The following is a 12,139-nucleotide window of genomic DNA, read 5'->3' as shown; positions in this document are numbered from 1 at the left end:
GTGAGACTCCTGTCTCCAATAAACCACCAGAAAACCGGAAGTGGCGCTGTAGCTCAAGTGGTAGAGCGCTCGCCTTGAGTTGAAGAGCTGAGGGACAGCGCCCAGGCCGAGTTCAAGCCCCACGACCGACAAAAAAAAAAAAAAAGTTGCTAGGCACCAGTGGTTCATGCCTCTGGCATTGCAGTTTGAAGTCAACCCCTGCAGAAAAGTCCCCATGTGAATCTTATCTCCAATTAACAACTCAAAAACCAGAAATGGCACTATGGCTCAAGTGATAGAGCAGAACTCTCACAAAGAGGCTCAGGGACAGCACCCAGAACTTTGAGTTCAAGCCCCACAACCGACCACACACACACACACACACACACACACACACACACACACAAATAGAAGCAGAGCTATCCCTGCCCATTTCCTCCAAGTAAGTGCGCTACCATCCTTCTGATGATTATTTCCTCACTTCCTACTCCTGTATGTCCTTTCTAGGCTCATTCCAGGTTAACTGACAAAATCTAATCCCCCTTCTACAGAGTTGGTGAGCACTTTATGTGGGAAATAAGGAACTTGGGGGAAGCCCATTGGGGCTCACTTTTAACTTATATTGGTTTTTTGTCATTTCCCAGCACAATTGTAAAGTTTCTTTTGCAGAAAAGGATAAGTTTGCCATTGCACTACTATAATGTTACCGGCCATCCTATATGCTGCTCATCTACAGAATTTAAAGGAGCTAGCCAACACCTAGCAAAAGATACAGATTATATGTTGGGATCTGATTATTTATTTGGCTCCTAGACTGACTAACTGGAAAAGATAATTTTAGGGAAGAAGATAGGTTCAACATTCTAGACTATTATCTCCTTGGTTTTAATGTCCTAAATATGCATTTACATCACAGAGATGTTACAAACAGATTGTTTTTGTTCGTCTGGTTTTATAGTATTTCACACGTTTGCCCAGTCTAGGTTTAGATCTTGATCTTCCTATCTCTACCTCCTTCCATAGTTGGATTATAGGCATTACCACTATGCCCAATCTCTTGCTTATATACTTAGAATCCCCTCTTACAAGAACTACTTTTTAATGTATGTGTAATAGATATTAGTACAATATAAAATTACAGTTTAAGTTGGTCGTTATCCAAATATATTCCTTAAAGATTCAAATACTTTGTACTTTAAAAGCAGCACATACTGCGAAGCTCATGATCATTGACTTAGAACTACCACATGAATTTCTACCTGGCAATATTTTACTTGCTACTTCTTTCATTTTTATATCCCAGGCACATCTGGATGGAGGGAAACCCAGAGTGATGAGGGAAGAAGTCAAGAACTGATCGCTTCCCTCCCAAATGCATACCTAAGAGCTGGCACCACAGCCACGAGGCATGAACCACAGATGGAAAAGTAACTGAGCTTGACTCCAGAATTCTCAGCTTTATCAGAAGAAGGCAGGAAATATATCAGCAGGAAACGCACACTGGCTGTGCTGAGGAGCTAGAAGCTAGCAACCAAAACCAACACTAGGGCTCTGAAAAAGATTTCTGCTAGAACGATAAAATAGGTTCAGGGCCAGCAACCAAGCTGCCATGAATGCTTTCCCCTGACACTATTTCATTCCACAGAAAGACATCTAAAGAAGATGAGGACTGATAATTTCTCCACCTACCATCTCTGTGTTTTCAAGTCAGAAGCTGCTTCTGACTGAGACTTCCCTGAAGGACCAGCCCACTGCCTGGGTTCCGCCAGCCTGACTTCCTGTGAAATACTCCTAAACCCAGCTCTTCTCTGAAAAATACACAAAGCCATCTCTCAGCTTGCAAGCCAATAGCTCACACCCTGCTTTACGGAAACGGAGATAGGACCCAGATTTATAAGCTTATGGTGCCATATGGCTTCCTGAATCTGACCATCTTTGGAATGATTTAACTGTTAGTCAGACCTATGAGTTTATTCAGCAAAAAGCAGGCATACACTGACCAGTCAGCCCAACCCAAGGTGAACATATGTACTTTTTGGTCTGTGATTTCAGATATGTCTGGACCAAATAGAAGGTAAAATAATGAATAATTCATAGGAAAGTCAGTGTGGATTCTCTCTCTCGTACTCGCATTCTCTCTCTCTCTCTCTCTCTCTCTCTCTCTCTCTCTCTCTCTCTCTCTCTCTCTCTCTCTCTTTCTCTCTCCTCCCCCCATGCTGGGATTATTAAAGTGGGGTCTTGTGCATAACAAGCCATTGCTATGGATGAGCTACAATCCCTATCTTACTTCTTTTATCAGTTCCTTACTGTGTATGCTCACTTGTTTGCTTTTGTTTAATTTACCTTCATTTAACTTGTCTCTTACCTTCCTAAAAACTTGTTTTAATTAAATTTTAACTTGCTCCTTGCCCCATGATTTCATTTGTTCTTAGTTGTTTCTAATGAAATACTGCCTCAAAAGCCAGCAGAGTATCAGGAGTCATTTCACTTCTTACAGAGCTGTGTCCTACTTTGCATGTTATTACAACGATGTCTGTGGTATGTTTAGGATGCCCTGCCTAAAGTATATGTTATTTAAGAGACAGCCAGTTCATTCATGCAACAAATTAAAATTATGTACATAGATGATCAGAACTAGGAGACATTTCAAAGATCATCAAATCTAACCCTTTAATTACATAGATGAGAAAACTGGAGCCCAAAGAGTTCAAGTGATTTACTCCAAATTTAATATTCAGTGTGATCTGGGGCCAAACATATGGGACAGATAAAACTACAGAAATACGGAAAATTATGTGCACACTGTAATTTCTTGAGAAACCAAGTTAGGCTCTTGGATGTTAACCAACTGAACAGAATCCAGGAAACACATCAATCACAGAATCAATTATGAATCCTCAGGATTTCATTTCACATGTGCTATGGCTGAATCATGAATGATTTTCTCCACAGGGTTTCATCAGAGATAAAAATACATATTCGGTTGCAAGCAGGATATCTAAACGTATGCATTGAAAACAGAATTTGAACTATTACAGAGAATAGTGATTTTTGCCTAGAATGGAGGAGAAGTGGACAGACCCCCTGAAGAGAAACAAATGAGAGATTGGGTAACTGTTCCAAGTGGGAGAGTTATTACACAGAATAGAGACTTTAAAAGAATGCCTTGCGCTGGATGCATGGTGGTGGTGGCTCACACCTGTAATCCTAACTACTCAGGAGGTTGAGATCTGAGAATCACAGTTCACAGCCAGCCAGGGTAGGAAAGCCTGTGACACTCTTATCCACCTGAAAACTGAAAGTGAAACTGTGGCTCAAGTGGTACTGAGCTAGCCATGAGCAAACAGAAGCTCAGGTACAGCGAGTGCCAAGGCCCTGAGTTCAAGCCACAGGACTGGCTGGCAACCACACACAAAAGAATGTCTGGAGATCTCCAGACACAAGATTGTGCTGAAGGAACATGCCAAGATACAGGAAAAGCTCCCAGTTTTTTCTCAAAAGGGGCTGAATAAATGGTATTATTTTTCTAGAACAATCCAGAGGCTGTGGGATGCTTAGTAAGCAGGGTCACCTTAGGTCTACTACAGATCTGCATTGATGATAACTGTCCATTAAATGTCTTCCCTGACATGATGCATCCAGGCTTACGAAAATGGCCCACATCTCAAGGGCAACCCTGAACCTAGCAAAACCTGATGCCCTTCTAAGTGCCATAGGCTCTGGGTAAGAGCATCTCTAAACCACCTATCTCAAAGAAATTGCCTGCAAAGGTCTTCTTACTATGCTGCATTTTCAAGGAATAAAAGACTGATGAAAAGCAAATAGTAAGAAAAGGAGAACATAAAGGAAGACATATCGAAAAGGCTCGATTCCATTAGGTCAAATTTAGAAAAATGTACATTTTGCCAAGAAAGTGCTGGTTGGCAGCTGTAGAATTCACTGCTGTTCTCTTTTATTTTCTTCTGCTCTAGTTCTGTTGTTATTTTCATAAAACAAGGTTTGTCTAATTAGTAATTTTTTGTTTGGATAGAATTTTCAACTTGATCAAAAATTACAAGAGTGATTATACTTTGTATCATAGTTTTTTTTTTTTTTTTTTTTTTTTTTTTTGGGTCCGGTCGTGGGGCTTGAACTCTAGGCCTGGGTGCTGTCCCTCAGCTCTTCAGCTCAAGGCTAGCACTCTACCACTCAAGCCACAGCGCCACTTCCGGCTTTTATCTTTTTGCTTATGTGGTGCTGAGGAATCGAACCCAGGGCCTCCGGCTTGCAAGGCAAGCACTCTACCACTGAGCCACCTTCCCAGCCCTGTATCATAGTTTTTGTATTATTCTCCTTCTCTTTCTTTTTTTTGTCGGTTGTATAGCTTGAACTCTGGGCCTGGGCACTGTCCCTCAGCTCTTCAGCTCAAGGCGAGTGTTCTACTACTTGAGCCACAGCGCCACTTCTGGTTTTCTGGTGGCTTACTGGAGATAGGAGTCTCATGGACTTTCCTGCCTTGGCTGGCTTTGAACCATGATCCTCAGATCTCAGCCTCCTGAGTAGCTAGGATTACAGGTGTGAGCCACCAATGCCCGGGCCTATTCTTATTCTTTACTTCACTCTGCCTCTATTACTCACTTGTTAACTGAACCATTCACAGTTACTTATAAGAATTGTGTGTTTTTATCCCCCAACTTCAGAATTCTATTCTTGTACATTGGGAAAGGGGGTGGAGAAAGAGTATCACCATGTAGCTCTGGCTGCTTTGAACTCTATCTCTCTGCCTCAGTCTCCAGAGTAGCTGGGATTACAGGCATGTACTAGCATGACTGACCAGTGTACTATTCCAAAGAAGAATCACATTCCCTTACAGAAAAAAAACAAAACCAGAGTACAATTATTAAATTTAGAAAACAATACTGAGGGAAAATGAAAAGTAACTAGTATTGAATTAATATAAATGATTCAGTGAAATGAACTCAACACAACAATATTTGTATTAATTTTAGTATAGCATAAAATTAATATTTAATTGCATCAATATTGATACAATATCTCTGTCTAATCATTGCACTATTTGTAAGCTGCTATACTTCTCCAAAATACAGCTTTCATTGTGGGGCACAGACTTAGGATGATGTATTCTCCTTGTGCGTTAGAAAATGTCAGTAATGTTTCCAAAGGAACCAATGAGAGCAAGCATGTTATGCTGATCTGTTACCTTTTGATGCATCAATTGAGGTATACGTTATCTCAAAGCCTTCACGACCAAGATCAGAGTCACTCACAAATATCAGCATTACTGAGTTGCTTCTGCTGGTAAGAGATGGCAGGATGGACTTTCCACAGTATCTATTCCAAACCAAGAAAGAAGAGACACATGGGTCTTAGAACGTTCAATTGAAATGTTTGAAATGGCATATTAAAACGTAGGACATGTAATTATGATAATGGCTTTGTTATCCACTTTTAATCGCTTTAACAAAAACAATTATAGTTCACTAAAACTAATTTACACACTTGCTACAGATCATGATTACTTTGGCAAAATGGTCTTGTGTGTGTGGCTGTATCACTTTACACATTGGAGAAATTTTAATAAATTTAGAAAGCATAAGTTATAGTAAACCACCACATAGCACATTAATAAATTTGTCATCAAAATGTAATGAAGGGAAACAAGATAGTGTAAGTTCAAAAAACACTAATTCTTGGGCTGGGAAGGTGGCTCAGTGATAGAGCGCTTGCCTTGCATGCCTGAGGCCCTGGGTTCGATTCCTCAGCACCACATAAGCAAAAAGAAAAAAGCCAGATGTGGCGCTATGGCTCAAGTGATAGAGCGCTAGCCTTGAGCTGAAGAGCTGAGGGACAGTGCCCAGGCCCAGAGTTCAAGCCCCAAGGCCAACCAAAAAAAAAAAAAAGAATATTGCCAATGAATAAACTGTCTATATAGCAGGTGAGAACAGTACATTCAGTAGTAATCCCCACAGAAGTACAATCTACTGCCTTTAATCAACCAATGGAGAGAGAGGAGTTTAATTAATAAGCTATGTCATAGTTCTGCTAAAAAGAAATGATAACTTTTACTCAGAAAAAAAAGATTCTAAAAATGCCTATAATTCTAACTACTCAGGAGATCGGAGGATCACAGTTCCCAGCCAGCCAGGGCAGGAAAGTCCATGAGACTCTTATCTCCAAAACCTAAAACTGGAAGTAGAGCTGTGACTCAAACCAGGAAAGTGCTAGCCTTGAGCACAAAAGCTCAGAGACATCACACAAAGCCCCGAGTTCAAGACTCATGACTGACAAAAAACAGTTTCTATGATAGTAGTGTAAGTAATAGTCCTTCCACCAGTGTTTAGAATAGGGAAAAGTAAGGATGGAGAGATGTTTGTCAAAAGATACATAATTAGCATTGGAAAGCAGAAATAAGTTTCAAGAAATTTATTGCAAAGCAAGGTGGCTCTAGTTGAGGATATATTGTATATTTGTAATGCTGTTTTTTGCTATTGCCAGTAAAATAATAATAGAGTAAGGTAATATGTTTCTTAATTGTATAGATTTAACCATTCCATGGTTTATGTGTAATTCAAAATATACCAAGGACTACAAGATAAAAATATGTCATCAACTTGAAAAGAAGACATAAGAGAAAGTGGTGCTAAGTGGTTTTACCCGTCTCTGAAAAAAAAAAAAATATGAAGCAATAAGTAAGCCAAGTAACACATACACACATGAAAAAAACCTCACCTGCCAAGAGAAGTCTCTGTACCAGCATCATAAACTTCTAGGTAGTCCTTGGTACAATTGGAATGGAACTCCAGATGGAATTTTTTGAACTCAAAACGAATCAAGTGGCCAGGCTGGACTAATATATTCCAGGTGCAGTTGACACCATTGGGATAGACAGGAGAGCCGGGACTTACGATGGTTCCTGTTGACCCTGTAAGAACTTCTCCGCATGCTGTTAAAAATAAGTAAATAAATAAATAACTAATGATGATCACAGCAGGGATCTCACAGTCATTAAATAGGCTGCTTCTCATGTGTCACTCAAGATAACTCGTGTTTTTTTTGTTTTTTGTGTTTTTGGACTTATTAATAGAGCAAGTAACTGTTGTTATGTGTTGATTGTCTATTGTCTTTATGTGTACTTTTTACTTTTTCACTATAAGGATAATGTTTACATGATTTATTTCTATTGTACGCTTACAAAGTTTGGGGAACTTTCATTTTGCAGCCCGGGACTTATGTTGAACCCAGGGCCTTTCCCATGCTAGACTAGCACTCTACCACTAAGTTATACTTCTAGCTCCAGTGTTAATTTATCCTAATTATCAGCTGAAAAAGAGAAAGACACGATGTCTTACCCAGATGCTCAGTACTGAACTTAGCCATGAAACCATGATTTTCAGGAGAAGAACTTTTCACGAAGGTGACATAGAGAATGTTGTGCATGGAGGTTATATCGGAAGGTCTGTTGGAGGCACAGTACTTTGTATTCTCTGGAGAACCTAAAATAGGGCTGGTGCCAATCTGAAGTAAAACAGAAACGTCCACACGTATTTTGCAATATAATACACTTTCGAAAATTGTCTCAAGAATGATCATTTTTGAAATGCTGTTGTTGATGCAGTTAAAATCAATTTGAGAACACAATCAATTTCTAAATACCTAATGAAAAACCTCATACTCATTAACAGCCAATCTCTAGTCATTGAAACCAGTGGTCTAGGAGGTACTAAGCTATTCTTTGTCCCTAAAAGCTATTCCAGGCCTTCCTTAAAACAAATAAAAATTATGCCAGGTGCTGGTGGCTGACACCTATAATCCTAGCTACTCAGGTGGCTGAGATCTGAGGATCAAGGTTGAAAGCCAGCCTGAGAAGGAAAGTCTCTGAGACTCTTATCTCCAATTAACCACCAGAAAACCGGAAATGTTGCTGTGGTTCAAGCAGTAAAGCTCTTGCCTTGAGCTGAAGAACTCAAGTATAGTGCCCAGGGCGAGTTCAAACCACACAACTGACAAAAAATAAATGAATAAATACATAAATAAAATAAAATTATATATTTGTTCCTTTGGGCCTAAGAAGTATCATGCTTTCAAAATTAACCCATGTCCTGACATTATCATTAGTCAAGTTATTTTTTAATACCATATGATATTCTGCTGAATGTGTTATTTTCCTTATTCATTCATTGGTTGATGAATATTTAAGTCGATTCTACTTTTAAAATTCTCAATAATTATTGTATATGCTATTTTCATATGATGTGATAACAATGACTGCAGGAATATTCCCATGCTCACTTTCGTGTAGCTCTCTTTAATTTAAAACCCTTCTTTGGTGGTGAATTGCTGAATTGTATGGTTACACTTTAACATTCATGACTTCATAGTCCCACTAGCAATGGAAAAGGGGTTCGGTTTTTCTACACCCTAGTCATCCTCATTACTATCTGAGTTTTTTATTATAGCCATCTTAAAGGCTAAGCACCACTACTTCATGGTTTTGACTTGCAGTTCCCGAAGAATAATGGTATTGAGCAATGCTTATTATCAAATACTTACACTCCATTTCTATCTTTAAAGAAATACCTGGATGGTAGGGGAAAAACAAAGGAAGAGGCAACAACGCTTGATAGGAAATGTCCTCAGTACCTTGCTCATGTAACTGTAACCCCTCTGTATAGTATTTTTACAATAAAAACTTATTAAAAAAAGAAATACCTATTATTATCCTCTATCTATTTTTAAATCCAAGTTATTTTCAATTTTAACGAAGCCTGATGAATCTTTCCCTCCCCTTTGGCTGTATGTACATTTTGTGTCATAATCTAAAAAGTTTTCATGGCCATAGAACCCACATTTGAGAGCATAAGGAAAGAGTTCAACTTTATACTTTCAAATGTAGATGTTCAACACAATTGTTGTAAAAAGTACATTTTAATTCTTGGCATCATTTCAATAAATCAATTGTCCTTCAAATACAAGTTTATTTTGGGGCATCACGATCTTTCCACTGGATCAATATTTACATTGCTACTCCTATAGTTCATTGTACTGAGTGCTGCTTTGTTCTAAATTTTGAAGGGGAAGGGGAAACAAAGGAGGAGGCAACAATGCTTGATGAGAAATGTACTCATTACCTTGTCCATGTAATTGTAACCCTTTTGTATGGTATTTTCACAAGAAAAAATAATAAAATAAAATAAATTTTGATCTTGGGAACTGTGAATCCTCCAACTTTGCTCAAGCATGCTTTGGTGATTCTGGTTCACAGATATTTTACAATTGGCTTGTAGAATTTATTCAAAGAACTACTGAGATTTTGAAAGGAATTGAATAGAATCTTTTGATCAATTTGGGGAGTATTGCCATTTCTATACAAGCTCCAGTTATCTGTGCATAAAGATCATTTTCCTCCTTCCTTTTCATTCAAGATACATCTTGTTTCTTTTCCTTGTTCCATGGCTTTAATGAGAAATTCCATATCATGAACAGTAGCGACAAGAACAGAATACTTGTTTTTACTGATATAAGGCAAAGCATTTCACTAGAATGTCCAATGAAGTTCCAAAGCATTTTATATGTCATGCTTAAAGATTATATTGTATGTTCATTGTTGTTGTTGTTTAACAAATGCTTTTACTGGGAGCCAGTGACTCAAACCTGTAATCCTAGCTACTCAGGAGGCTGAGATCTGAGGATCACAGGTTTAAGCCAGCCCAGGCAGAAAAGTCCCTGTGAGCCTTTTATCTCCAATAAACTACTAAAAAAAAAAAAAAAAAAAATCCAGAAATGGCATTCTGTCTCAGGTGGTAGAGTGTTACCCTTGAGCACAAAGCAGCTCAGGGACAGCACCCAGGCCCTGAGTTCAAGCCCCAGGACAAAATAAATAATTAAATAGATAAATGACTTTTTTCAGATTAAGGAAGTTCCTTTTCTTAAATTTTTGTCATGAAAAGGTGCTGGGTTTTGCTGGCTGCTTTTTTTCTGCATCTAATAAGGTGATTATTGACATCATATATTCATTCATTGATTTGGGGATGTTAGAACAACTGGACTTCTAGGTCTAGATTCAGTTACATAGTATATTCTTAGCAATTCTTGTATGTATAGCCACAGGAGATACTACAGTATGTGTAGTCATATACAAGGGATTTCTCTTTTGTTATTCTTACCTCAACATAATCTGTATCACAGTTAGTGGAAGTTCCAACATGGAAGTCAGTGAAATTGAGGTGAATTATTTGGCTTTGGGGTTGGTAGATGGTCCACCTACAGGTCCTTTCTCCAGGATAAACATTCGGATAAAAAGGAGAGCGAATGGTTCCTTCTCCAGTGACTTCTCCCCCACAAGCTGTAAATATAAAAATGAAAGTAGCATCTGCCCGCAAATAATCCTTTGCCCTCAATTTTTGTACAAGACCTAATTTTGTGTCTAGTAGAACATGACATTTTCTTTCTTTTTTTTTCAGTCATGGGGCTCTTTTTGCTTAAGGCTAGTGCTCTACCACTTGAGCAACAGTGACACTTCTGGTTCTCTAATGGTTAATTGGAGATCAGAGACTTTCCTGTCAGGGCTGGCTTCAAAAAGTGATCTTCAGATCTCATCCTCCTAAGTAGCTAGGATTACAGGCAAGAGCCAGCAGTGCCTGGCTTAAAAATGACATTTTTCTAAGCATATTTTGCTTACAACTTGAAGACATAAGATGACTATATTAAGTCAATAATTAAAATACTATTGTCAGTTAAATTAGGCACTTACCAGTTTGATAAGCAGCTCTAAAACTGGCCCTTTGGATGGAAGCATCTGTTTTAAACCTGATCCAGACTTTATTAGTAATAGATCTAAGGGGAGTCAAAAGTTCATTGCTACATAATTTCCCAAGTAAGGTAGTATCGTCTCGCACCTAAACAGAAAAATAAAACAGATGTCATCCTAATCAATGAAGTTATATTAACAATGGTGCCATTATTTGGTAATGACACAATAGTGTACTCAAAATGCTGCAACTTTTAAGTAGTGTATATTTATATTTATTTAGTGTGTATACATATATATGTGTGATAGTATAAAGCAGCTAGTCATTTTTTGGTTTGTGTGTTTACTTTTAAGCTCAAAGCAACCACAGTAAATATTTATAAATATCTTAAGCCAATGGAGTTCCACAGCACAAGAATCTGGAATATGTCCTAAATTAATGCACACTTTTGGATTACTTTGTAAACAACAAAAGCTCACAAATACAGTGTAGCAAAACTGTTTCTAAAAAGTATTAATCAAAAGAACATATGGAATAAGCTGGTATGATTACTGAAAACAAAAAAAAAAGAAGATCAGTAGATGAGAAAGAAAGAAGGAGAAGCAGAGAAACTGTGATAGAAAATCATTTAATGAGAAAGGATAAAGTAAAAATAAGAGAAAAATTAATAAAATATGAAGTAAAGTAGAATAAGCATGAGTCACTGGAGGGAGTTTGGGGAATACAGATACAAAAGACAAATCTCTGGCAAGTCTATTAAGGACAAACTAAGCAGAAACACACAAAGTGAAAAGTGACAAAGATGTCACAAACACATAGAGCTTAAGAAATATTTAAAATATAATTAAATATGGAAACAACCCAGATGTCCCACCACAGATGAATGGATCCAAAAATTGTGGTATCTATACACAGTGGAATATTATGCAGCCATTAGAAAGGACAAAATAATGGCATTTGCAGGGAAATGGATGGAGCTAGAAGAAATCATATTGAGCAAGGTAATCCAAGAGCAAAGAGACAAATGGCACATGGTCTCCTTGATAAGTGGATGTTAAATCCAAAACGTAAGGTGATGCAACAAAATTCACAAGACTTAAGAAAAAAGTACTTCACTCATCTGGTCGAATCACTACTAAATAACCCCATTGACCAAAATGAACTAAGCAACTCAATGGCAGCAATGGGAGGGAGGGAACAAGTGGGAAAGAGGGAAGAGCTGATGCTATGCAAAACAAAAGAAATGTACATATCACCCAATGTGGAAGAAATAACTGTATTGCAAAGCTCATAGAACTCATAAATGTTATAGACCATCATAGACAATTTGCCTCATGAAAGTTAGAATGTGTTTGTGACTTTAACTAAGCATCACTAGCCCACAATACTGAGAAATTTGGAAAATTATGTAA

The 12,139-nt window shown here is 38.0% G+C and overlaps 1 protein-coding gene across 1 annotated transcript in view; it reads right to left on the bottom strand.

The window, feature by feature from the left end:
• Cubn (cubilin) overlaps positions 1-12,139 on the bottom strand; it is a 233,934-nt gene that overhangs the window by 176,772 nt on the left and 45,023 nt on the right. The window contains exons 18-22 of the mRNA XM_042685932.1: positions 10,730-10,874; positions 10,143-10,321; positions 7,329-7,494; positions 6,709-6,922; positions 5,180-5,310 (exon numbers count right to left, since the gene is read on the bottom strand). Coding sequence (XP_042541866.1) covers positions 5,180-5,310; positions 6,709-6,922; positions 7,329-7,494; positions 10,143-10,321; positions 10,730-10,874 — 835 coding nt within the window. The remainder of the gene's footprint in view (positions 1-5,179; positions 5,311-6,708; positions 6,923-7,328; positions 7,495-10,142; positions 10,322-10,729; positions 10,875-12,139) is intronic.

The sequence above is a fragment of the Dipodomys spectabilis genome, unplaced genomic scaffold (genome assembly GCF_019054845.1).
Source record: "Dipodomys spectabilis isolate Male_0828 unplaced genomic scaffold, ASM1905484v1 ptg000096l, whole genome shotgun sequence".
NCBI classification, from domain to species: domain Eukaryota; kingdom Metazoa; phylum Chordata; class Mammalia; order Rodentia; family Heteromyidae; genus Dipodomys; species Dipodomys spectabilis.
This window is presented reverse-complemented; position numbering and strand designations above follow the sequence as displayed.